The sequence below is a fragment of the Stenella coeruleoalba genome (assembly GCF_951394435.1).
Source record: "Stenella coeruleoalba genome assembly, chromosome: 1".
NCBI lineage: Eukaryota > Metazoa > Chordata > Mammalia > Artiodactyla > Delphinidae > Stenella > Stenella coeruleoalba.
The window spans coordinates 181,842,772-181,866,921 of NC_137169.1; the positions used below are offsets into that span (position 1 = coordinate 181,842,772).

Here is a 24,150-nt window from a genome sequence, read left to right on the forward strand (position 1 = left end):
AGGAGAGATTTGCAAAATTCACACAGGAAGGAGGACAGAGAAGGAGGAGCTGTCCATACTTGTAGGTTTCTGGCAAGTAGCATCCTAAATTAATGGATACAGGAGAAGTAGGTTGAGCGAGAAGAATTTGGGGAAAGAGAAATTAGTAACAATGAACTGGTAGGTAAGGGAGGGTGGAAAAGGAGCTGGGTGGGGACGAAGGTAATTTAAGAGGGTGTGTAAAGCGCTCAGGAAACGAGGAACAAACAATGACCGTCAGACTCGAATATCAGTATCACAGCTCCGCTCCCAGATAGTTAATTTGCCCATATTCCGTTGAATACCGCGAGAACGTACATCCAATTAACTACGCCCTCCTTCCTATACGCTAAAGACCCGCCTGCCGCCCCGCCCCCTGCGGCCCAGGTCCCGCCCCTCGTGTCCTCGCTGTATCCGGCAGCGTTAATAAAGTTGCAGCAGTTTGACATTTGCGGCGGACAACATGGCGGCCTCCACGCTCGGCTCTCTGCTGCGGACAGTCCGGCAGGTCTGCGCCACGCCCTTATACCCTCCTCCCCCTCTCCTCTGAACCCCCAAACCCACGGGTCCCCCACTATTATGCCAGCTGTAGCGCCCAGTGCAGACTCGTCTCAGGGTTTTCGCTCTGCCCACTTCCCTCCTCCGGCCTGCTTCAGGGGAGGGCCGAGCTGCAGATGTAAATTTGATATTCGTAAGCTTAGAGCTGACTGGCGTTGAAAGCTACAGATTGACAGATAAGGAGTGTAGGTGGGGAGAGAAGGTGTCCGAGGAATGAGGCCCCAGAGCCTTCAATGTTAAGAGAGCCCAGCAAAGGAGACTTGAAAGAAGCAGAGCGAGGGAGGAGAGCGTGGTGGCCCGGAAGCACTCCAGGAGCAGGGAGTGGGCAACTCTCTGCTCAAAGTCAATTAAAAGACGAGCTGAGAATTGCTTGTTGGGTTTAGCAGAGTGGAAATTGTTGGGACCTCGATCTTAGCCGTTTCGATGGCGTGGTGGGGGCGAAAGCGTTCACGACAGAATAGGAGGAAAGAAATTGGAGACTACGAATATAGACAAGCCTTTGAAAACTCTTTGCCGCAAAGGGGAGCAGAAAAATGGGTCAGTAACTGCAGAGGAGGTGGGTTAAGAGTGGGTGTTATGTGTTTTTTTTTTTTTAACGTGACAGAAGTAACTGCATGTTTTTGTGTTAAAGGGAAAGGTTCTGTAAAGTGGGGAAAATGGATGATGTAGGAGAGGGAAGAATTGCTGGAGCTGTACCGCTGTGTAGGCAAGAGATGTTGAGTTTTGTGTTCAATTGTTTGGTCTTAGGAACACAGTTAATCTGTAATAGCGTTGTCCAGTAGAAATAAAATGCCAACCACATATGTAACTTAAAAGTTTCTAAGTGGCCACATTAAAAAAAGTAAAAAGATGAAATTAATTTTATTAAAATATTTTATTTAACTAGGTATGTCAAAAATATTATTTCAATATGTAGTCTTATAAACGTGATGTATGAGGTATTTACATTCTTTTTTTCATACTAGATCTTCAAAATCAGGTTTGTATTTTATACTTAAAGCACATCTTAGCTTGGATGCTAAATTTTCCACCATTAAAATGGAAAATGTAGGAGCTTCCCTGGTGGTGCAGTGGTTAAGAATCTGCCTGCCAATGTAGGGGACATGGGTTCGAGCCCTGGTCCGGGAAGATCCCACATGCCGCAGAGCAACTAAGCCCATGCACCACAACTATTGAGCCTGTGCTCTAGAGCGCGCGAGCCACGACTCCTGAAGCCTGGGCACCTAGAGCCTGTGCTCTGCAACAAGAGAAGCCACCACAAGGAAGACCCAATGCAGCCAAAAATAAATTTTAAAAAATAAATTTATTTTTTAAACGGAAAATGTAGTCCTACCAAAACACTAAAGTTAATGTTTATCTTGCTTCCGTTTACATTTTTTAATTAATTAAAATTAAATAAAATTAGGAATTACGTTTCTCTCGTTATATTTCAAACTCACTAGCTGTGTGTGGTTAGTGGCTACTGTATTGGACAGAGCAGATCTTTAATAACAGGATGGAATGTAGTACATGTGACTACAGATGCTTTTTTAAAAATTTATTTTAATTGAAGTATAGTTGATTTGCAATGTTGTGTTAATTTCTGCTGTACAGCAAAGTGATTCAGTTATACATATTTTTTTTCATATTCTTTTCCATTATGGTTTATTATAGGATATTGAATATAGTTCCCTGTGTTATTCAGTAGGACCTTTTTGTTTATCCATTCTATATAATAGTTTGCATCTGCTAATCCCAAACCCTCATCTGTCCCTCCCCCTTGGCAGCCAGAAGTCTGTTCTCTATATCTGATTACAGGTGCTTTTAATTTCGTAATTAAAGAGAAATTGAAGTCATCAGCTAAATGTGGGGATGTGGGAGCAGGTGTCAGAGATTTGAGGAAAGATGGTGTGAAATAGTCAAGAGTAGATCGGAAGAATAGTGGCAAGAATTAGAGCCAGTACAGTGAAGTGAGAGAGGGACCAGGGAGTTGAGGGTGTCTGAAAGATGACATTGTATTTACGGACCATGGAATTCAGGCTGGGTAAGCGGGAGATAGGAAATCAAAAGCTGAGAGCCAGTGAAGAGCTGGTAGGAACAATGGATTAAAAGTCTCAGAGGAGCTGTTATGAGGTGTTAGAAGGAGCAAGCTAGAAAGAAGTGATAGAGAATGAGATACACACAGCTGAGACAATGGAGGGCTTGCACCTACTGGTAATAAAAGACCTAGGGCATGGAAGTGAATAGGTAAAGAAGAGTGGAGGACAAAAATCACTGGAGGAAAAGAGTTCGAGGAATGGAGAGATGACAGTGTAATTTCATGTGTGTTGAGATCACCAGGAATTAAGACAGGAAGAATATTGGAGAGAGCGACAGTGAGCCAGCATTTACAGTGAGTGAAAAACAAAAGGGAATGGTGGGGGCTGTGGTAGATGACTGCAGTGGTGACCTGTGGTGGGAGTACAACCCAATGGCACAAGAGCCAAAGCTTACTTTCAGGAAGGAGAGACAGTCTGGAAGCTGCAGCAAAGAGCCAGGAAGCTTTCTCCCACTCGTGAGAGAAAAAAAGAGCTACGGGGAAACTATCTGGGATTCAAGATTCTCTAGAGCAAATATCTGAAGGAGATGTTAAGGAATTGAGGATTTAGAAAATTTCGGCGATGGTAGACCATGAGTTGAAGAGGGCCCAGTGGAAGAGTTTTAGGAGGTGAAGAGCGGTGAGAGAGAGGGGCAGGATAGGATAAGTACAGAACAATGCAATCTTAATATATAAAGCACTGTTATCAACTGGTAAGAAAATACTGACAATAGAAATGTGGGCAAAGGACATACACTATTTACAGAAGAAATTACTATAATAGACCAATAAATGTTTATTTTAAAAGTGTATTGCTTTTATAGTCAGAAAGAAAGTTGTGGAAAAAGAATGAAAGGTGTTTTGTTTTGTTTTCTTAAATAAATAGAAACCTGTTAGGAGATGGTAGAGAGGATGTTGATTAGGAATAGTCTGGAAAAGAATTGAGGGGAAAAATGTTTAATTTTGTTTTCTAATTCTCTTTAACTTTCAATGTCATAGATAAAAACAAACCTTGCATTGACCCTTAATGTGAATTGTTTCTCTCAGCCAAAATGATCTCCTCAGACCTTACCACTATATCTTGTTCATTTCCTCTTTTGGTTTGGAAAAACTTAACCTTCTCTTCCTTCCTTTCCATGATGCTCATTTCCAGCCACAGTGACCACGTGTTCATTTGACTCAGTCGTGTCAAATCGATATTGAAATTTCCTTCATGCTGTCTTATTTCCAAAAAGCAGATTTTAGAGTTGTTGTATTTCCCCATGAGACTTTGAAGCATTGAAGATGCTCAGTTTATCTTTTGTTAATAGATTGAAAAAACGTTTTCTTTCTAATCTACTATTCTCATTTTCAGCTTTATATTCTGTATAATGCTGTACATATATTTGTTTCTAAAACAGCAGTTATAAGAGACCATCATTATTTTCTATAGCTGCAATTTAACGAACATATAATATTTGCTCTGGTTTGGGGGAGACTAGAGTTTCTAGTGGCCTATACTCTCTCTGCCTGTACTGTCAGTCAGAATTGTAAACTCGCACCATGTAAACATGTGACAATGAGGAGCCTACTATTTTATTACTGGACAACTCATGCTAAGAAATATTAGGTCAATGATAATTTCAAATTATAATTTTGAAATAATGCTTTGACCCAGCAGTTCTGCTTCCAAGAATTTATCCTACTGATACATAGAAATATATATGAAATGATTTACATAAGACATTATTCATTGCAGCATTGTTTATAATGATAACTGGTGAGGTATGGTCTAGCTGTCCACCAGTAGGTCACAGGATAATAAATCATGATGCATCTGTGGGGAGGAAAAAGTAACTGCTTTATCTTCTTCTAAGTTCTCAGCTGGGGCCCTTGTAACAAGAGAAAATCATACAAATTTGTAAGTTTTACCCGACACAGGAAGTTTCATAGGGAAATGAAGACCCAAAGAAGTTAAACCTGAGTAGTTTTGTGCTAGGTTTGATGAAGCCTGGAAAGTCATGGGGAAATTTGATAAGACAAAAGGTATGGGCTAAGTGTAGAAAACTAAGGGAAACTTAGCAAGGCCTGTTATTCAGATTCTTCTCAGTGTCCCTCAGGCTTCAGACATAAAGATGCTTCTTTCATGCCCTGGCTATAGGGAGGGCACCTCTCACATAAGGGTCTTATGACCTGTTTCAGGGGAAGGTCGGAAAGCCCTTCTTGCACCTGCTGTTTCTCAAATTCCATTTGCTTGAAATAGTCAGTATGCCAAAGGAGCCATATTTTGAGGTAGTGTCTCCTGAACCTGGTCACATCCATATAGTGGAATATTATGTGACCTAAAACAATGTGGAAGCTTTTTGGCATATGGATATGGAAAGATCTCCAAGATGTATTGTTAAATGTGAAAAAAGGGGGTAGGGGAAGAAACATGGGAGTGGGCGTGTGTACATGTATTTTATAGACAAAAATCTCTGGAAGGCTGCACAAGAAACTAGTAACTGGATACCTCTGGAGGTGGGGGTGTGGTCACTTGGCTGGTGAGGGACGAGGTGGGAGGGTGAATCCACTGTATGTCTATACTTTTTTAAAATTTCATTTTTTTATTGAACTATAGTTGATTTCAGCAAAGTGATTTGGTTATATTTGGTGTGTTTTATATATTTTTTTCAATTCTTTTCCATTATAGGTTATTATAAGATCGAATATATTTCCCTGTGCTATACTGTAAATCCTTGTTTATCTGTTTTATATATGCTAATGTGTATCTGTTAATCCTATATTCCTGATTTATCTACCTCTCCTTCCTCCCGTCCTGTTATCCCTTTTGGTAACCATAAGTTTGTTTTCCGTGTCTGTGAGTCTGTTTCTGATTTGTAAATAAGTTCATTTGTACTATTTTTTAGATTCCACATATAAGTTATATTTGTCTTTCTCTGACTTGCTTCACTTAGTATGATAATCTCTGGGTCCATCCATGTTGCTGCAAATGGCATTATTTCTTTTTTATGGCTGAGTAATATTTCATCTTCTTTATCCATTCACCTATTGATGGACACTTAGGTTGCTTCCATGTCTTGGCTGTTGTAAATAGTGCTGCTATGAACATTGGTCTTCGTGTATCTTTTCTAATTAAAGTTTTTTTCCAGATATATGCCCAGGACTGGGATTGCAAGATCATATGGTAACTCTATTTTCAGTTTCTTGAGGAACCTCCATACTGTTTCCCATAGTGGCAGCACCAATTTACATTCCCACCAAAGTGTAGGAGGGTTCCCTTTTCTCACAACCTCTCCAGCATTTGTTATTTGTAGACTTTCTGATGGTGTCCATTCTGACCTGTGTGAAGTGATACCTCATTTTAGTTTTGATTTGCATTTCTCTAATAATTAGCAATATTGAGCATCTTTTCATATGCTTGTTGGCCATCTGTATGTCTTCTTTGGAGAAATGTCTATTTAGGACTATTTAGGTCTTCTGTCCATTTTTTGATTTTTTTTTTTATATTAAGCTGTGTGAGCTGTTTGTATATTTTGGAAATTAATCCCTTGTCAGAAGTATTGTTTGCAAATATTTTCTCCTAGTTGGTTGGTTTTCTTTTTGTTTTCTTTATGATTTCCTTTGCTGTGCAACAGCTTAGTTTAACTGGGTCCCATTTGTTTATTTTTATTCCATTTTGCTAGAAGGTGGATCCAAAAACATATTGTTGCAATTTATGTCAAAGAGTGTTCTGCCTATGTTTTCTTCTAGGAGTTTTATAGTATCTAGTCTTACATTTAGGTCTTTAATCCATTTTGACTTTATTTTTATCTATTGTGTTCAAATTTCATTCTTTTGCATATAACTGTACAGTTCTTCCAGGACCTTTTAATGAAGAGACTGTCTTTTCTCCATTGTCTATTCTTGCCTCCTTTGTCATATATTAATTGACCATAGGTGTGTGGGTTTATTTCTAGGCTTTCTATCCTGTTCCATTAATCTATGTGTCTGTTTTTGTTCCACTACCATACTGTATTGATTTCTCTAACTTTGTAGTATTGTCTGAAGTCAAGAAAGGTGATTCCTCCAGTACCATTCTTCTTTCTCAAGATTGTTTAGGCTTTTTGGGGTCTTTTCTGTTTCCATATAAATTTAAACATTGTTCTAGTTCTGTGAAAAATGCCATTGGTAATTTGATATGCCTTTAGATTACGCTTGTCTTTTTCTTGTGGTTGATTTCTATCTAATCTATTGCCATTGGATTGCACTGAATCTGTAGATTGCCTTGGGTAGTGTGGTCATTTTAACAATATTGATTCTTCCAACCCAAGAACATGGTATATCTTTCCATCTGTTTGTGCCATGTTCAGTGTCTCTCAGTTTTTGCAGTACAGGTTTTTTGCCTCCTTAGGTAGGTTTATTCATAGGTAGTTTATTCTTTTGATGGGAAACTTTAACTGTGCTGTCAACTTTGGAGAAGTATCCCAGTTGTACCATGTTGGGTTGGCATTGTACAGAAATCAACAGCCATATTGGTCTAGAAACGTTAAACATAATTTTTTCCATTTGTACAGGGGTAGCACACTGTATTAAATATGTAAAGTCTTATCTACATGGGTTTGATTACAGAAACTAATAAAGTATTCTCTAAATAAAAAAATTGTTTATATTATTGTTAATAATATAAGTTGTTTATATTGTTAATATAACAATATAAATTGTTTCCTCAATTTCTCATTCTGATATTCCATTGTTTGTGTATAGAAATGCAACAGATTTCTGTGTATTAATTTTGTATCCTACAACTTTATCAAATTCTTTGACGAGCTCTAGTAGCTTTCTTGTGGCGTCTTTAGGATTTTCTGTGTATAGTGTCATCTGAAAACAGCAACAGTTTTATTTCTTCTTTTCCATTTTGGATTCCTTTAATTTCTTTTTGTCTCTGATTGCTGTGGCTAGGACTTCCAGAACTATGTTGAATAAAAGTGGCACGAGTGGCCATCCTTGTCTTGTTCCTGATCTTAGAGGAAATGCTTTCAGCTTTTCACCATTGAGTATGATGTTAGCTGTGGGTTTGTAATATATGGCATTTATTATGTTAAGGTAGGTTCCCTCTGTGCCCACTTTCTGGAGAGTTTTTATCATAAATGGATGTTGAATTTTATCAAAAGCTTTTTCTGCAACTATTGAGATAATCATATGCTTTTTATTCTTCATTGTTAATGTGGTGTATCACACTGATTGATCTGCAGGTATTGAAAAATTCTTGCATCTCTGGGATAAATCCCACTTGATCATGGTATATGATCCTTTTAACCTATCGTTGGATTTGGTTTGATAATATTTAGTTGAGGATTTTTGAATCTATCTTCATCAGTGATATTGGCCTGTACTTTTCTTTTTTTGTGTGGGTTCTTTGTCTAGTTTTGGTATCAGGGTGATGGTGGTATCATAGAATGAGTTCAGAAGTGTTCCTTCCTCTGCCATTTTTGGGAATAGTTTCACAAGGATAGTTATTAACTCTTCTCTAAATGTTCGGTAGAATTCACCTGTGAAGCCATCTGGTCCTGGACTTTGGCTTGTTGGGAGTTTTTAAATTACCAGCCCAATTTCACTACTTATAATTGGTCTGTTCATATTTTCTATTTCTTCCTGGTTCAGTCTTGCAAGATTGTACCTTTCTAAGAATTTGTCCATTTCTTCTAGGTTGTCCATTTTATTGGCATATAGTTGCTCAAAGTAGTCTCTTATGATTCTTTGTATTTCTGTGGTGGCAGTTGTAACTTCTCTATTTCTATTTTATTGATTTGGGACTGCTCGCTTTTTTTTCTTGATGAGTCTGGTAAAGGCTTATCAATTTTGTTTATCTTTTCAAAGAACTAGCTTTTAGTTTCATCGTCATTCCTATTTTTTTAGTCTCTATTTCATTTCTGCTCTGATCTTTATGATTTCTTTCCTTCTACTAACTTTGGGTTTTGTTCTTCTTTCTCTAGTTGCTTTAGGTGTAAGGTTAGGCTGTTTATTTGAGATTTTTCTTGTTTCCTTGCATCTCTAAACTTCCCTCTAAGAACTGCTTTTGCTGTGTCCCATAGATTTTGGATTGTTGTGTTTTCATTTTCATTTGTCTCCACGTATTTTTTGATTTCCTCTTTGACTTATTCAGTGATCCATTGATTGTTTAGTAGCATATTGTTTAACCTCCATGTGTTTGTGTTTTTGCAGTCTTTTTCTTGTAGTCGAATTCTATCCTCATAGTGTTGTGGTCAGAAAAGATGCGTGATATGATTTCAGTTTTCTTAAATTTACCAGGGTTTGCTTTGTTGCTCAGCATGTGATCTGTCCTGGAGAATGTTCCATGTGCCCTTGAAAAGAATTTGTATTCTGCTGCTTTCAGATGGAATGCTCTATAAATATCAATTAAGTCTATCTGGTCTAATGTGTCATTTAAGGCCTGTGTTTCCTTATTGATTTTCTGTCTGGATGATCTGTCCATTGATGTAAGTGGGGTGTTAAAGTCCCCCACTAAAATTATTATATATTCTTGTATTGATCCTTTGATCATTATGTAGTGTCTTTCTTTGTCTCTTGTAACAGTCTTTTTTTTAAAGTCTATTTTGTCTGATATAAATATTGCTGTTCTGACTTTCTTTTGATTTGCATTTGCATGGAGTATCTTCTTCCATTCCCTCACTTTCAGTGTGTATGCGTCTTTAGATCTGAAGTGTGTCTCTTGTAGGCAGCAAATATACTGGTCCTGTTTTTGTATCCATTCAGTCAGTCTGTGTCTTTTGGTTGGAGCATTTGGTCTGTTTACATTTAAGGTAATTATCAATATGTATGTTCCTATTACTATTTTGTTAATTGCTTTGGATTTGTTTTTGTAGGTCTTTTTTTGCCCTTTTTCCTCCTGTTCTCCTGTGTTGTGATTTGATGACTATTTTTAGTGGTATGTTTGGATTCCTTTTTCTTTTTTGTGTCTATCTATCATAGATTTTTGTTTTGCAGTTACCATGAGGTTTTTGTATAGGAGTCTATATTTATGCATGCTTGTTTCAAGTTGCCCATCTCTTAATTTCTAATGCATTTTAGCTACACTCACTGCATTTGTAGTCTCCTTTCCTCACTATTACTGTTTTTTGGTTTTTTGGGTTGTTTTTTGCGGTACGCGGGCCTCTCACTGTTGTGGCCTCTCACTGTTGTGGCCTCTCCCGTTGTGGAGCACAGGCTCCGGACGCGCAGGCTCAGCGGCCATGGCTCACAGGCCCAGCCACTCCGCGACATGTGGGATCTTCCCAGACCGGGGCACGAACCCGTGTCCCCTGCGGTGGCAGGCGGACTCTCAACCACTGCGCCACCAGGGAAGCCCACTGTTACTGTTTTTGATTTTACATTTTACATCTGATTGTTTTGTGTATCGCTTAACTGCTTACAATGGTTACAAATGATTTTACTACTTTAGTCTTTTAACCTCCCTACTAGCTTTGTGCATGGATGATTTTCTACCTTTATTGTATGTTTGCCTTTATCAATGAGCTTTTCCATTTTGTAATTTGCTTGCTTCTAGTTGTGGCCTTTTCATTTCCGCCTGATGAAGTTCCTTTAGCAGGTGCTGTAAAGCTGGTTTGGTGGTGCTGAATTCTTCTAGCTCTTGCTTGTGTGTAAAGCTTCTGATTTCTCCATGAAATCTGAATGAGAGCCTTGCTGGGTAGAGTATTCTTGGTTGTAGGTTTTTCTCTTTTATCACTTTAAGTATATCATGCCACTCCCTTTTAGCCTGTAGTTTCTGCTGAAAAATCAGCTGATAGCCTTATCAGAGTTCCCTTGTGTGTTATTTGTTGCTTTTCCCTTGTTGCTTTTAATAGTCTCTCTTTATATTTAACTTTTGTCATCTTTCTTACAATGCATTGTGGTGTATTCCTCTGTGGGTTAATCCTGTATGGGACTCTCTGCACTTCCTGTACTTGGGTGACTGTTTCCTTCCCCAGGTTAGGGCAGTTTTCAGCTATTATCTGTTCATTTATTTTCCAAGACCACCCTTTCTCCCTCCTTCTGGGATCCCTAAAATGCCAGTATTAGTGTGCTTGATGTTATCCCAGAGGTTTCTTAAGCTGTCCTCATTTCATTTCATTCTTTTTTCTTCTTTCTGTTTAGTGGCAGTGATTTCCACTACCTCTGTCTTCCAGCTCACTGATCCGTCCTTCTGAATCATTTAGTCTACTGTAGATTCCTTCTAGTGTATTTTTTATATCAGTTATTGTATTTTTAGTTCTTTATGTTCTTATATTTTCTAATTCTTTTTTAAAAACTTCTGATTTCTTGCTCTGTGCATCTATTCTCCTCCCAAGTTCTTTGATCGTCTTTACAATCATTACTCTGAACTCTTTCTTGGGTGGATTGCCTATCTCCACGTGACTTAGTTGTTCTTCTGGGGTTTTATCTTGTTTATTCGTGTGAAACATATTCCTCTGTTGCCTCATTTTATGTAAATTGCTATTTGTGTTTTTATGTATGTGGTAGGTTGGTTTCGGTCCTCCACCTTGGAAAACTGGCCCTCTGTAGGAAACGTCATTTGTGTCCCAGCAGTGCACTCCCCTCTCATCCCTCAAGGATCAGGGGCCAGCTGGTCCCAGGGTAGTGTCTGGCCTGTGTTTGTGGACTCAGTCTGCAGGCTGCAGAACTGTAGTTTTCGTGCTTCTAGTGACTGTCCCCTGGTAGGTGAGCCTGGTGTAGAGGCTTGTGCAGGCTTCTTGGTGGGAGGGGCTGGTGCCTGTCCCCTGGTGGGTAGAACTGGGTCTTGGTCCTCTGATGGACAGGACCATGTCTAGGGACATATCTAGAGGAGGCTGTGAGCTCAGGAAGTCTTTAGGTAGCCTGTCTGCTGATGGGTTTGACTGTGTCCCTGCCCATTGTATCGTTTGCCTCACAGTACTTGAGCCTATGGATGGGTGGGGCCAGGTCTTTGTGCCAAAATGTCAGCCTCCACAAGAACTCACACATGCAGATGAATGCTCCCTGATACATCAGGCACCAGAGTCTGTGTCCCCAGGGTGGGCCACAGCCACCTCCCCAGGAGACCCTCCAAGACCAGCAGGTAGGTCTGGCCCAGGCTTCTGTCAGATTACTGCTTTTGCCCTTGGTCCGGCGCATGTGAGATTTTGTGTGCGCACTTTGAGAGTGAAGTCTCTATTTCCCCCATTCCTGTGGAACTCTTGCAATCAAGCCCCACTGGCCTTCAAAGCCAAATGCTCTGGGGGCTCCTCTTCCCCATGTCAGACCCCTGGGCTGGGAGTGGAGTCTGACAGGCTCAGAACTCTCACTTCTTTGGAAGAACCTGTGCAATATAATTATTCTCTAGTTTGTGGGAAGCACGCCTGGGGGTATGGGATTTGATTATATCATGAGTGTGCCCATCTCATTGTGGTTCCATCTTTATGTATTTAGATGTAGAGAATCTTTTCTGCTAAGTTTCAGTCCTTTTTAACAATGGTTCTGCAGATTGTTCTGATTTTCGTGTGCTCGTGAGAGGAGGTGTGCTTAGGGTCCTCTGCCATCTTGGCTGCTCTCCCTTCAGCATTTTTATTACTTCCTTTTTGGACTTGGAGTCATGTAGACTGGAGAGGTCTGTTTCATTGCTTGTTCTTTCAGGGGATTTCACCTGTTCTTTTAATTGGGAGTAATTCTTATGCTTTTTCATTTTACTTATATTTCTCTTATTCTGAATTTATTTTTTTAAGTATTAAATTTATTTATTTATATTCTATTTTTGGCTGCGTTGGGTCTTCGTTGCATGTGGGCTTTCTTAGTTGCAGCAAGTGGGGCTACTCTTCATTGCGATGCATGGGCTTCTCATTGCAGTGGCTTCTCTTGTTGCGGAGCACGGGCTCTAGGTGCACAGGCTTCAGTAGTTGTGGCACACAGGCTCAGTAGTTGTGGCTCACGGGCTCTAGAGCACAGTCTCAGTAGTTTTGGCACACAGGCTTAGTTGCTCCGTGGCATGTGGGATCTTCCCAGACCAGGGCTTGAACCTGTATCCCCTGCATTGGCAGGCATATTGTTAACCACTGTGCCAGCAGGGAAGTCCCTCTTACTCTGAATTTAGGGAAAACAGTTGTCTACTGTGGTTTTGAAGGGCTGTTTTTATCTGTGAGTGACCCTGTGTAGACTGTATGAGTCCAGTATTTTTGGTGCGAGGGCTGTTTTTGGCTTGCTGTGTCTTTCCTCAGGGTGTACTGGCCCTTGTCTTCTTGATATAGGTGGTGTGTTTGATATTGTGTTGACTGGAGCCTGCACTGGATGTTGGGCAGGACCTCCTCTTTTCTCTGTGATTGTTAACAACCCTGTCAGGGGTAGAGTCTGCTCCCCGTTTGTTGGAGTGGAAGCCCCTAGATCCGATTCTAAGCTTCAATGTGAGGTAGGCAGGACTAGAACACTCCCTCTGGGAAAGGAGCCCCTGTGCGTTCCTCCCCAGGAGCTGTTTGCTGTGATGTGCAACTCTGTGACACTGCCTGCCATCTGGTGTGCACACCCACAAAGATCACTGTTGCTGGCACTGCCCTCGGGGGCTGCATCTGCTGCAGGAGTGCTTGGAATCGGCTTGGAGGTTAGGTATGGGTGAGAAACCCTCACAAAACCATGGGCGAGAAAGTCCTCTGGAGCTGCAGCCCCACACCTAAAGCAGGAGTGCCAGTGATCACCTCAGTATTCAGTGCCGCCTCCATGTGTGTGTGCCCACAAAGTTTGCAAAACCCACTGCAGTTGGAGCTGTGCCCTGCTGTGAGCATGCTGATAGTGAGGCTGCTATAGGGGACTCATGCCCCTCCCTTCCCATGTTGACAGTGGGGCTCCTACGGCAGCCTCATGCTCCATCCTGTGCACACCCCCAGTTGTGGCTCAGGCCACACTCCAGGCCCTTTGGGCTGTCTTCACACAGCCAAACCGAGTCATCTCCCCAGGTCTGTCTACTGAGTTTCAACACCCAATCACTATGCACGCCAGCAGGTGCACCTCAGACTGGAAAGTGTGGCAATGTGGCAAAGACCGTCTGTGCTGGTCTCTCTACCCTGTGGGGCAGCAGACCAGCTCCTGCACTCTGCTTTTGAGCCTCTGAAGCTCCCTAGCTGTCCCAGCAGACCTCCCAGCCAGTGAAGGAGGCCCCCAGGGTGAGGGAACCTTTCGTCTTTCACAGCTCCCTCCCAAGGGTGCAGGTCCCATCCCAATTCCTCTTCTCCCTTTTCCCTTCATCCTACATGGTTTTGTGGAAATCTTTCTTGCAGCTTTGGTTGTCTGAGATCTTCCTCAGGCTTTCAGTAGGTAGCATGTATGGATTGTTCCACGTGTAGATGTATCTTCGGTGTATTTGTGGGAGCAGGTGAGCTCCATGTCTCTCTACTCCACCATCTTGGCCTCCTCCCCCTTTCTATACTTTTTTGACTTTTGAACCATATATTTATTAACCTAAGTAAAGGTAAAACAGAATTATATAAAAAATCTCAGAAAATTTTTCACTTTCCAACCCACATTATTAGCATTGTATTAATTACCACCATTTTGGCTTAATGTATGTCCATAAAAGTTATTTGTTCTGAATTAAGAAGTCTATTATTTTAAATTATTAAAGTTATCCATAATTACTTGGGGGATAAAAGGTCATAAATAGTGACTAAAAGAGGATCACAGGATGGAGAAACTGCCAGAGTCTGGGTCTGACTGTTCTTCACTTGTTCCTTGTCTCTGTCTCTTAGGTGGTTCCTTCATCAGCTTCAGGCCAAGTTCGAAGTTACTATGTAGATTGGAAAATGTTGCGTGATGTGAAGAGAAGAAAAATGGCCTATGAGTATGCAGATGAGAGGCTTCGGATCAATTCTCTCAGGAAGAATACCATTCTGCCAAAAGACCTTCAGGTTAGCTAAGTAAGATGAGTATCTACCATAAAATCATTAAATCAAATCAGATCACTTTTAATACAGTTTGTTGTGACTTAGTATCAATATACTTTCTGGAGAATGTAATCAGATTTTTTTCAATCAACGTAAACAAATACCCTTGTAACTGATTTTGATGAGTTTCAAATTAAAAAAGAACTATTCATTCTTAACTAGCTCTTTAACCATTTCATTAGGTGATGCTTAGAAAGTACTGATGCATGGTAACCACACAGAAATTGGATAGTTATTTCTCCAATCATCCCAATCATTCACCTCTCAAGGCATTGGGAGTCTTTGCCAATGCGTGGGGCCAGGTGCCCAGCACATGGCCTACACCATTCCTTATCCAGGGCCATCCCTAAGCCTGCCTCTCCGAATTCCTGTGCCCATGTGGTGGCCTTCCATTTAGGTTTACTTTCTTGTCACACTCTAACTTGAGTAAGAGAATGTCAACTCTGTTTGATTCCCTGAATCATAAGTCCTGCCTAACTGGTGACATAAAATACCTGCATTCAAGAGTCTTATCAGGGACTTCCCTGGTGGCGCAGTGGTTGAGAGTCCATCTGCCGATGCAGGGGACACGGGTTCATGCCCCGGTCTGGGAAGATCCCACATGCCGCGGAGCGGCTGGACCCCGTGAGCCATGGCCGCTGAGCCTGCGTGTCCGGAGCCTGTGCTCCGCAACAGGAGAGGCCACAACAGTGAGAGGCCCGTGTACCGCAAAAAAAAAAAAAAAAAAAAAAAAAAAAGAGTCTTATCAGAGAGTATAACTCAAATTCAAAGCCATTAAACTTATCAAAAGCTCAGAGTAAATAATATTTCATTTATATAAATTTGGAGAATAATATACAGGCCCCTCATTACTGTGGATTCTTTTTAAATCTTGTCTAAATTAAGCCAGATAAGCAGAAAACTGAGTGCCCTGGACCATTCTGTTATGACTTTTACTGTAGTGACATTAAGCTACTTGCCTATATTTAGCGAGTAATAAGAAGTGGCTCCTGAGAAGCTCAGCTTAAGATGTTGTGGAGAACAAATGTATGAAGATCCCCAGAAGAGTCTGTGGTATGAGAACCAGCAATAGCTCTGCAGAGACTCTATGAATCATGGGAAGTGATCATGGCACTATGTTGCCTGCCAACTAGCTTACAAGTCAAATTTATGCCCCAGTGCTAACATACTTACAGGCTCTCACAGAATGCTCTTTTGTTTCATTTTCCCTTTGCCCAATTTCCTCATTTGTACACTGCCTTAAATCTTTACATTCACACATATGTAAACAATTTGTAGGTATTCTTCAAGTTCTGTCTCCATGAAACTTTACTTCATTCTGCCAGCTCAATCATGTCTCCTGTCTCCATAGCATTTACTGTCTACCATTCATTGACTTAATCATGTTGTTTTATATAATTCTCTCAGTATTTCTTTTTTTTTTCTTAATAGTATTTCTTAATAGCACATGCATAAGCTTTTGGAGATCAGGAACTACTCTTAATGCTTAATAGTTGATATAAATTTAGTGGCTTTCATATACATTTTCTCATTTATGTACTTCTAATATGTTAGAGTAATTATTTTGCTTCCATCATAGTCTAGTACAGGGTCAATCACACACATACACACACACATACACACATACACATGCACACACACGCACAATAATACACATACTTCAACCACATACATAAGACTAAATCTGTACTGACAAAACCTTAGTGCTAACTACTGCAGTAATCTCTGTTTTTCTCCCCTGAACCATTTTTGCCCTTACCATATTTATTTCCCTACGTTGCAAATGATCTTTTAAAAATGTAAGTCTCACTTGATCACTCGTCTTTGCATCTCCAGCCGTCAGAGTCTTTACCGTAGGTGTCAAGGTTCTGAGGGCTCCTGCCCTTCCTTCTTCTTCAACTTCACCTCAAACCACATTTTCCTCCTACTTGATGTTCAGTCCAGAGGTTTCAGACTTTTATGATTCAAAAATCTTATGGGAAATAACCTAACTTACACCTCAAGGAACTAGAAAAAGAAGAACAGGTAAGCCCAAAGTTAGCAGAAACAAAGATCAGAGCAGAAATTAATGAAAATAGAAACCGGAAAAATTAAAGATCTGTGAAACTAAGAGCTGGTTTTTTGAAAAGATAAAATTGATGAGCCTTTAGCTTGGCTAACCTAGTAAAGAAGACAGAAGACTCCAATAAAATCAGCAATGAAAGAGGAAACATTACAACTGATACCAAATAAATACAGAGAATCATAAGAGACTGATAAGAGCAATTGTATGCCAACAAATTGGCTAGCCTAGAAGAAATGGATAAATTCCTAGAAACACATAACCTATCAAGACTGAATCATGAAGAACTAGAAAATCTGCAGTGACCAATAATGAGTAAGGAGATTGAATCAGTAATCAGAAACCTACTAAAAAAAGCCCAGGACTGTGCCTTCATGAGTGAATTCTACCAAACATTTAAAGGGGAATTAATGCCAATCCTTCTCAAACTCTTCCAAAAAATTGAAGAAGAGGGAAGCATTCCCAAAGTCATTTTATGAGCCCAGCATTGCCCTGATACCAAAGCCAGATCAGGACACTACAAGAAGAAAACTACAGGTCAGTATCCCTGATGAATAGAGATGTAAAAATTCTCAACAAAATACTAGGAAACCAAATTCAACAGTTTTTCCTCTAAGATCAGGAGCAAGACAAGGATGTCTACTCTTGCCACTTCTGTTCAACAGAGTACTAGAAAGCCTAGCCAGAGCTATCAGGCAAGAAACAGAGATAGAAGGCATCTAATCAGGAAGGAAGAAGTAAAACTCTCTCTATTTGCAGACAACATGATATTATATATAGAAAACCCTGAAGACTCCACCAAGAAACTGTTAGAACTAATCCATAAATTGAGTAAAGTTGCAGGTTACCAAATCAACCTACAAAATTTAGTTGTGTTTCTATACACTGACAAACTATCTGAAAAAGAAATAAAACAATCCCATTTACAATAGCGTCAAAACTAAACCTAGAAATTAAGAAGGTGAAAGATTTGTACACTGAAAACTATATGCACTGATGAAAGAAATTGAAGAAGCAAAAATAGAAAAAATAATCTTAAAATTTGTATGGAACTACAAAAGACCCTCGAATAGTCAAAGCAATCCCGAGAAAGAAAAGCAAAAAAAAAAAAGCTGGAGGTATCACATTTCCTGATTTAAAAGCTATAATATTCAAAATTGTATGGTATTGGCATAAAAACAGACACCCAGAAATGAAGCCACAGATACATAGTCAACAAATATTTGACAAGGTAGCCAAAAATACTCAGTGGGTATTGGATAGTTTCTCCATAAATGGTGTTGGGGAGACTGGATATTCGCATGTGAAAGAATGAAATTGGACCCCTATCTTACCGCACTCACAAAAATTAAATTGAAATGAGTTAAAGACTTAAAGGACAGATCTGAAAGTGTAAAACTGCTAGAAGAAAACAAAGGGTAAAAAAGTTCTTTGCCATTTGTCTTTGCAGTGATTCTTTAGGTGTGACACCAAAGGTGCGAGCAATAAAAGCAAAAATAAGCAAGTAGACTACATCACACTAAAAGAAACAACAACATGAAAAGGCACCCTACAAAATGGGAGAAAATATTTGCAAGTCATGTACTTCATAAGGGGTTAATACCCTGAAAATGTAAGGAAGTCATACAACTCAGTAGCCCCCCAAATTTTTTTTGATTAAAAAATGGGCAGAGAACCTGAATAGACATTTTTCTAAAAAAGACATAAAAATGGCCAACAGGTACATGAAAAGATGCTCAACATCACTTATCAGGGAAATGCAAATGAAAACACAAAGAGCTATCACCTCACACCTGTCAGAATGGCTACTATCCAAAAGACAAGAGATAAGTTTTGGTGAGGATGTGGAAAAGAGAACCCTTGTGCACTGTTGGCGGGAATGTAAATTGGTGCAGCCACTATGGAAAACAGTATGGAGGTTCCTCAAAAAGTTAAAAATAGAACTACCATGTATGATCCAGGAATTCCATTTCTCAGTATAAATCTGAAGGAAATGAAATCACTAGATAGAAATAGAAGTGATATCTGCACCCCTATGTTCACTCCAGCATTATTCACAATAGCCAAGACATGGAAACCACTTGAATGTCCATCAACAGATGAATGTGACACTCAGTGTGATTCATACACAGGCACAGAGTACGATACTATTTAGCCATAAAATAGAAGGAAATCCTGCCCTTTGCAATAATGTGGATGTACCTTGAGGGCATTATGCTAAGTGAAGTAAGTCAGAAAAAGACAAATACTGTATGATCTCTCTTATATGTGGAATCTAAAATAACAAATTCATAGAAACAGAGTAGAATGGTGGTTACCAGAGACTGGGGACTGGGGAAAATGGGGAGATGTTGGCCAAAGGGTACAGACCTCCAGTTTTAAGGTGAATAAGTCCTGGGGTTGAATAAGTACAACATGGTGACTACAGTTAACAATACCATATTATATACTTGAAAGTTGCTAAAAGAGTAAATCTTAAGTGTTCTCACGCACACAAGAAAGTAATTATGTGGGGTGATGGAGGTGTTAACTAACCTTATTGCGGTAATTATTTTTCACAGTATATACATGCATCAAAATATCACATTGTACACCTTAAACTTATACAGTGTTATATGTCAATTATATCTCAGGAAAGCTGGGAAAAAATCGTTTGGGGAGACAACAGAAATGCATTCATACATTTTCCAAAAGAGAAATGAGAATGTCTGTAGCAGCTCTATTTGTAATAGCTCAAAACTAGAAACTACCCGGATGTCCATCAGCTGTACAATGGATAAATGAATTATGGCATATTCACACAATAAAAGTTAGCACCAATGAGAATGAACAACTTACAACACATGCACCAGTATGAAGACTCTCACAAGCATTTTATTGAGTGAAAGAAGCCAAACAGAAATGAATAAAAAAGAATGGTTTTTATTATACTCCATGGTTACATTTATATAAAATCAAAACAAGAAAAATTCATCTGTGGTGTTAGTAACCAGGTTATCTCTTAGCCAGGAGGTCAGTGACTGAAAGGAGGCAGAGGGAAGGCTTGGGGTGCGGGTAATTTTTCTTAATCTAGTTGCTGGTTACACAGCTACGTTCTGTTTGTGAAAACTTGTTGAGCTTTACACTTATGGTTTGTGGATTCTTGTGTATCTACGTTGTTTCAATTAAATTTTGAAAAATTACATTGTATGTCAAACATTTCTGTCATTTTTCTGATCTTTTTGTTTCTACTCAGAGCTTAAATTTCACTATGGTGTCCAGGGTTCTTTTGCCAAACTTGGCTACATTAATGAATCTAGCCCTTCGTTCTCTTCCTCTGAGCATTAACTAATCATCTAGAATAAATAAATGCATGTGATCTGTGTAAATAATGTTGTGACTTCCCTTAGGAAGTGGCTGATGAAGAAATTGCTGCCCTTCCCCGGGATAGCTGTCCTGTTAGAATCAGAAATCGGTGTGTTATGACATCCCGTCCACGAGGTGTAAAGCGGCGCTGGAGGCTTAGTCGTATCGTCTTCCGTCACTTAGCCGACCATGGGCAACTGTCTGGGGTGCAGCGAGCAATGTGGTAATAATCAGCTCCAGAACCTACTGAGCTTACAGGAAAACCAGTTCTGGCAAGAAGAGACTTCTCTAATAGACAAAAACCTAGTTTTTATGGGGGTCCAGAATAAAGGTCTTCTCTACCTGATGCTATCTATAGTTAAATTACTTATAAATTTTAAATGAAAAAATTTGGAAGTTTCATTCTGTCAGTGAATTATCTTTTCTCCTGGACTTAATAAATTACTGTTCCCAAGCATAGTGTGAAGAGTAGAGTAATAAAAAATATTTCTGTGGAAATATGGTCTGTATAGTTGTCTTTTCCATCATGTTTATTAATCTTTTAGCAACAGGTAAGTGTTCCTGTACTTTAAGAGCATTATTTCATACAGCAGAATTATCTTCTTGTTAATTCAACTCATTGACATGCATGTCAGTGCTCATCTATGGCAGTTTTTAATCCTGGGATGGCTACCCTGACCTGCACAGCTCACTTTACTCTTAGTTGATTGTTAGACAATACATTGGAAAGTAAAGCTGATGCTCTGGATTATCTAACTAATGCTCAACTTCTTTGTGTGATGGCTGAACAAAAACAGAACCACTAATTGTTTTCTTTTTCCATCTTCAAGAGCCCTTAGAACAAAATATGTCCTTTAAGCCCTGAAAATCTGTCCAAAGAGGATGAGTTTTGCTAGAATGGTATATATTCTCTATATTCATATTTATTTCATCTGTAACAGAAATAAGTAAAGGTAGTAAAGTGTTGTCTCATGCAGTAACTCAGTAGTGTCATCAGCCCAGTGATAAAATGTACACAGGGTGGTATGGATGCACCTACCTAACACCAATCTGGAAGGTATTCCTGGAGCTGACACCTGAATTTAAATCAGGAGGCAAGGGATGAGGTTGTTTGCAAAGGGAACAGTGGAAGCAAAGGCGCTAAGGCATCAAACAGTGAAACTGCAGTCACTTCAGTGTATCAGAACTAAGCAGCACACGACAAAGGTCGTAAATACCAGCTGTTGGAGAGTTTTAAGCAAAGGAACGACATGATAGTTTGCTCTACAGTCAAATGACAGCTGTGTGGTAGACGGCCATGAGAGGAAAAGACTACAAGCAAGATAAGCAGCTAGGAGGATGTCTTAATTGTTCAGGAAGACTAGGGCCTGATCTAAGGTAGTGGTATTAGCAAAGTAGATGAGGACAAATTTTTAAAGTGTTGTTTAGGAAGGAAAATTGGGCAACACTTAGAAACTGATTATATTTAATTGGTAAAGAACTTTCTGGGTTCCTGGTAAGGGCTACTATATAGATGGTAGAAGGCAACTCCAAAATAATTTGGGGGATAAAAGAATGGGTTTGGGGGAAACAGAAGATACGTACCTGAGTTCAGATTTCAGTTGTACAATGTTTGAGATGCAAGTGTCATCCCGATGGGAAAGTCAAGTCTGGAAACCAGGTGAGGTCATGAGAGGGAATTATGATATACCTTGGATTCGTATTTCCTAAATTTGTATTACGACTTACTAACTGAAATGCTCTAGCTAACATCTCAACTAGTAACCAGTATTAATCAAATCATAGCTAGAGCATGAAAGTTGCTGGTTTCTGGCATATCATTGATAACCTACCTTTTCCTTTGTTTGAATCAGTGTCCAAGCATTATCCACATATTTGTTTTGATTGCCATCTCCTACTCCTCCCTTTTTTCTTCATATCATTCATTTGTTGAAGGAGCCAGGTCATTTATCCTGTAGGACGTCAACATATGGCTGTTTGCTTCTTTATGTGTCCTTTAACTTAGTCCTCTATCCCTATAAAGTGGAAGTTACATCCAGAGGCTTGACTAGATTCAGGTTCAGTATTTTAGGAATGAATTTTCTCAAGTGTGCTGTGTACTCTGTCCCTTCACATCAGAAGGCACATATCTGGTTGTCCAACTTTAGTGATGATTTATCAGTGGATTCAGGTGGGGTCAGCCTGATCCCTGCATTTGAAGTTCACCATTTATTAACCTGTCACCTAATGATTTTAGCATTTCACTGGTGTATGTTACCCTGACCTGTACTTCAATTAATGGTGATTGTCTAAATTCCATCACTTTTTCTTCATTAGGTGGAATTTTTCTGTAAGGAACTTAACAATTTATCTTCCTGAAATACATTTCTTAAAGACCAGATAAATGCATGATTCTCTATCAGTTTTTAGAGTGAGTTGGTGCTCTAGCAACTTCCAAAGGAAACAAATGACTTTTCACTACAATGAGCTTGTAGATTTCCTGTGTATTTAATGTTTCAGTCTACTCCAGACATTATTTTGATGTTCAAATTAATCCTTCCACTCTTGGGTCCTGTATCTTGTTGACTTGATACACTTTGACTTCATACAGGACTTTTGATAGTTCCTTGCTTTCTAGCATAAGATAACCCAGGCTTACCTTGTATATTTCCTGCCTCAGACATTTTTTTCAAGGGTCCCTCTTTTCGTAGGTGATGGTAGAGACCACATCTGGATGTTGTAAATAGTGCTACTGTGAACGTTGGGGTGCATGTATCTTTTCGAATTTTTGTCTTTTCTGGATATATGCCCAGGAGTGGGATCATATGGCAACTCTATTTTTAGTTTTTTAAGGAACCTCTATACTGTTGTCCATAGTGGCTGCACCAATTTACGTTCCCACCAGCAATATAGGAGGGTTCTCTTTTCTCCACACCCTCTCCAGCATTTATGTGTAGACTTTGATGATGGCCATTCTGACTGGTGTGAGGTGATACCTCATTGTAGTTTTGACTTGCATTTCTCTAATTACTAGCAATGTTGAGCATCTTTTCGTGTGCCTGTTGTTCATCTGTATGTCTTCTTTGGAAAGATGTCTATTCAGGCCTTCTGTCCATTTTTAATTGCGTTGTCTGTTGTTTTACTATTGAGTTGTATGAGCTGTTGGTATATTTTGGAAATTAAGCCTTTGTCAGTTGCATCGTTTGTGAATATTTTCTCCTAGTCTGTAGGTTGTCTTTTTGTTTTGTTTATGGTGTCCTTTGCTGTCCAAAAGCATATAAGCTTAACTGGGTCCCATTTGTTTATTTCTGCTTTTATTTCTGTTACCTTGGGAGACTGACCTAAGAAAACATTGCTACAATTTATGTCAGAGAATGTGTTTGCCTGTGTTCTCTTCGAGGAGTTTTATGGTGCCATATCTTGTGTTTATCTTGTCATATCTTGTATTTTCAGTTTATTTTTGTGTATGGTGTGAGGGAGTGTTCCAACTTCATGGATTTATATATGACTGTCCAGCTTTCCCAACACCACTTGCTGAAGAGACTTTTTTCTCCACTGTATAGTCTTGCCTCCTTTGTCGGAGATTAATTGACTGCAGGTGTGTGGGCTTATTTCTGGGCTTTCTATTCTGTTCCATTGATCCATATGTCTGTTTTTGTGCCAGTACCATGCTATTTTACTTAGTGTAGCTTTGTAGTATTGTCTGAATTCTGGGAGGGTTATGCCTCCAGCTTTGTTCTTTTTCCTCAGGATTGCATTGGCAATTCTGGGTCTTTTGTTGTTCCATATAAATTTCAGGATTATTTGTTCTACTTCTGTGAAAAATGTCATAGGTATATTGATCACATTAAATACATAGATTGCTTTCGGTAGTATGGCCATTTTAACTATATTAATTCTTCCAATCCAACAACATGGCATATCTTTCTGTTTCTTTGAGTCATCTTCAATATCCTCTATCAGTGTTTTATTGTTGTCAGCATGTAAGTATTTCACCTCCTTGGTTAGGTTTATTCCTAAGTTATTGTCATTATTTTATTTTATTTTTATTATAATTAAATGTTTTATTGAAGTATAGTTGATTTACAGTGTTGTGTTAGTTTCAGGTGTACATCAATGTGATTCAGCTATACATACATATATATCTATTTTTTTTCAGATTTTTTTCCCTTATAAGTTTTTTTTTTTTTTTTTTTTTTGCGATACACGGGCCTCTCACTGTCGTGGCCTCTCCC

General features: G+C 39.4%; 1 protein-coding gene across 2 annotated transcripts; it reads left to right on the plus strand.

Moving 5' to 3' along the window:
* The first annotated feature begins 452 nt into the window (after positions 1-452).
* MRPS14 (mitochondrial ribosomal protein S14) lies at positions 453-23,825 on the plus strand. 2 transcript variants are annotated; one of them, XM_079935399.1, is made up of 3 exons: positions 453-526; positions 14,335-14,493; positions 19,981-23,825. In XM_079935399.1, exons 1-3 carry the CDS (start codon positions 482-484, stop codon positions 20,161-20,163), a joined length of 387 nt encoding a protein of 128 aa, XP_079791525.1. In that variant the 5' UTR covers positions 453-481; the 3' UTR covers positions 20,164-23,825. The 2 variants fall into 2 exon arrangements, with proteins under 2 accessions (XP_079791525.1, XP_079791524.1); XM_079935398.1 differs by lacking the exon at positions 453-526 and adding an exon at positions 570-1,113.
* Positions 23,826-24,150: the final 325 nt, after the last annotated feature.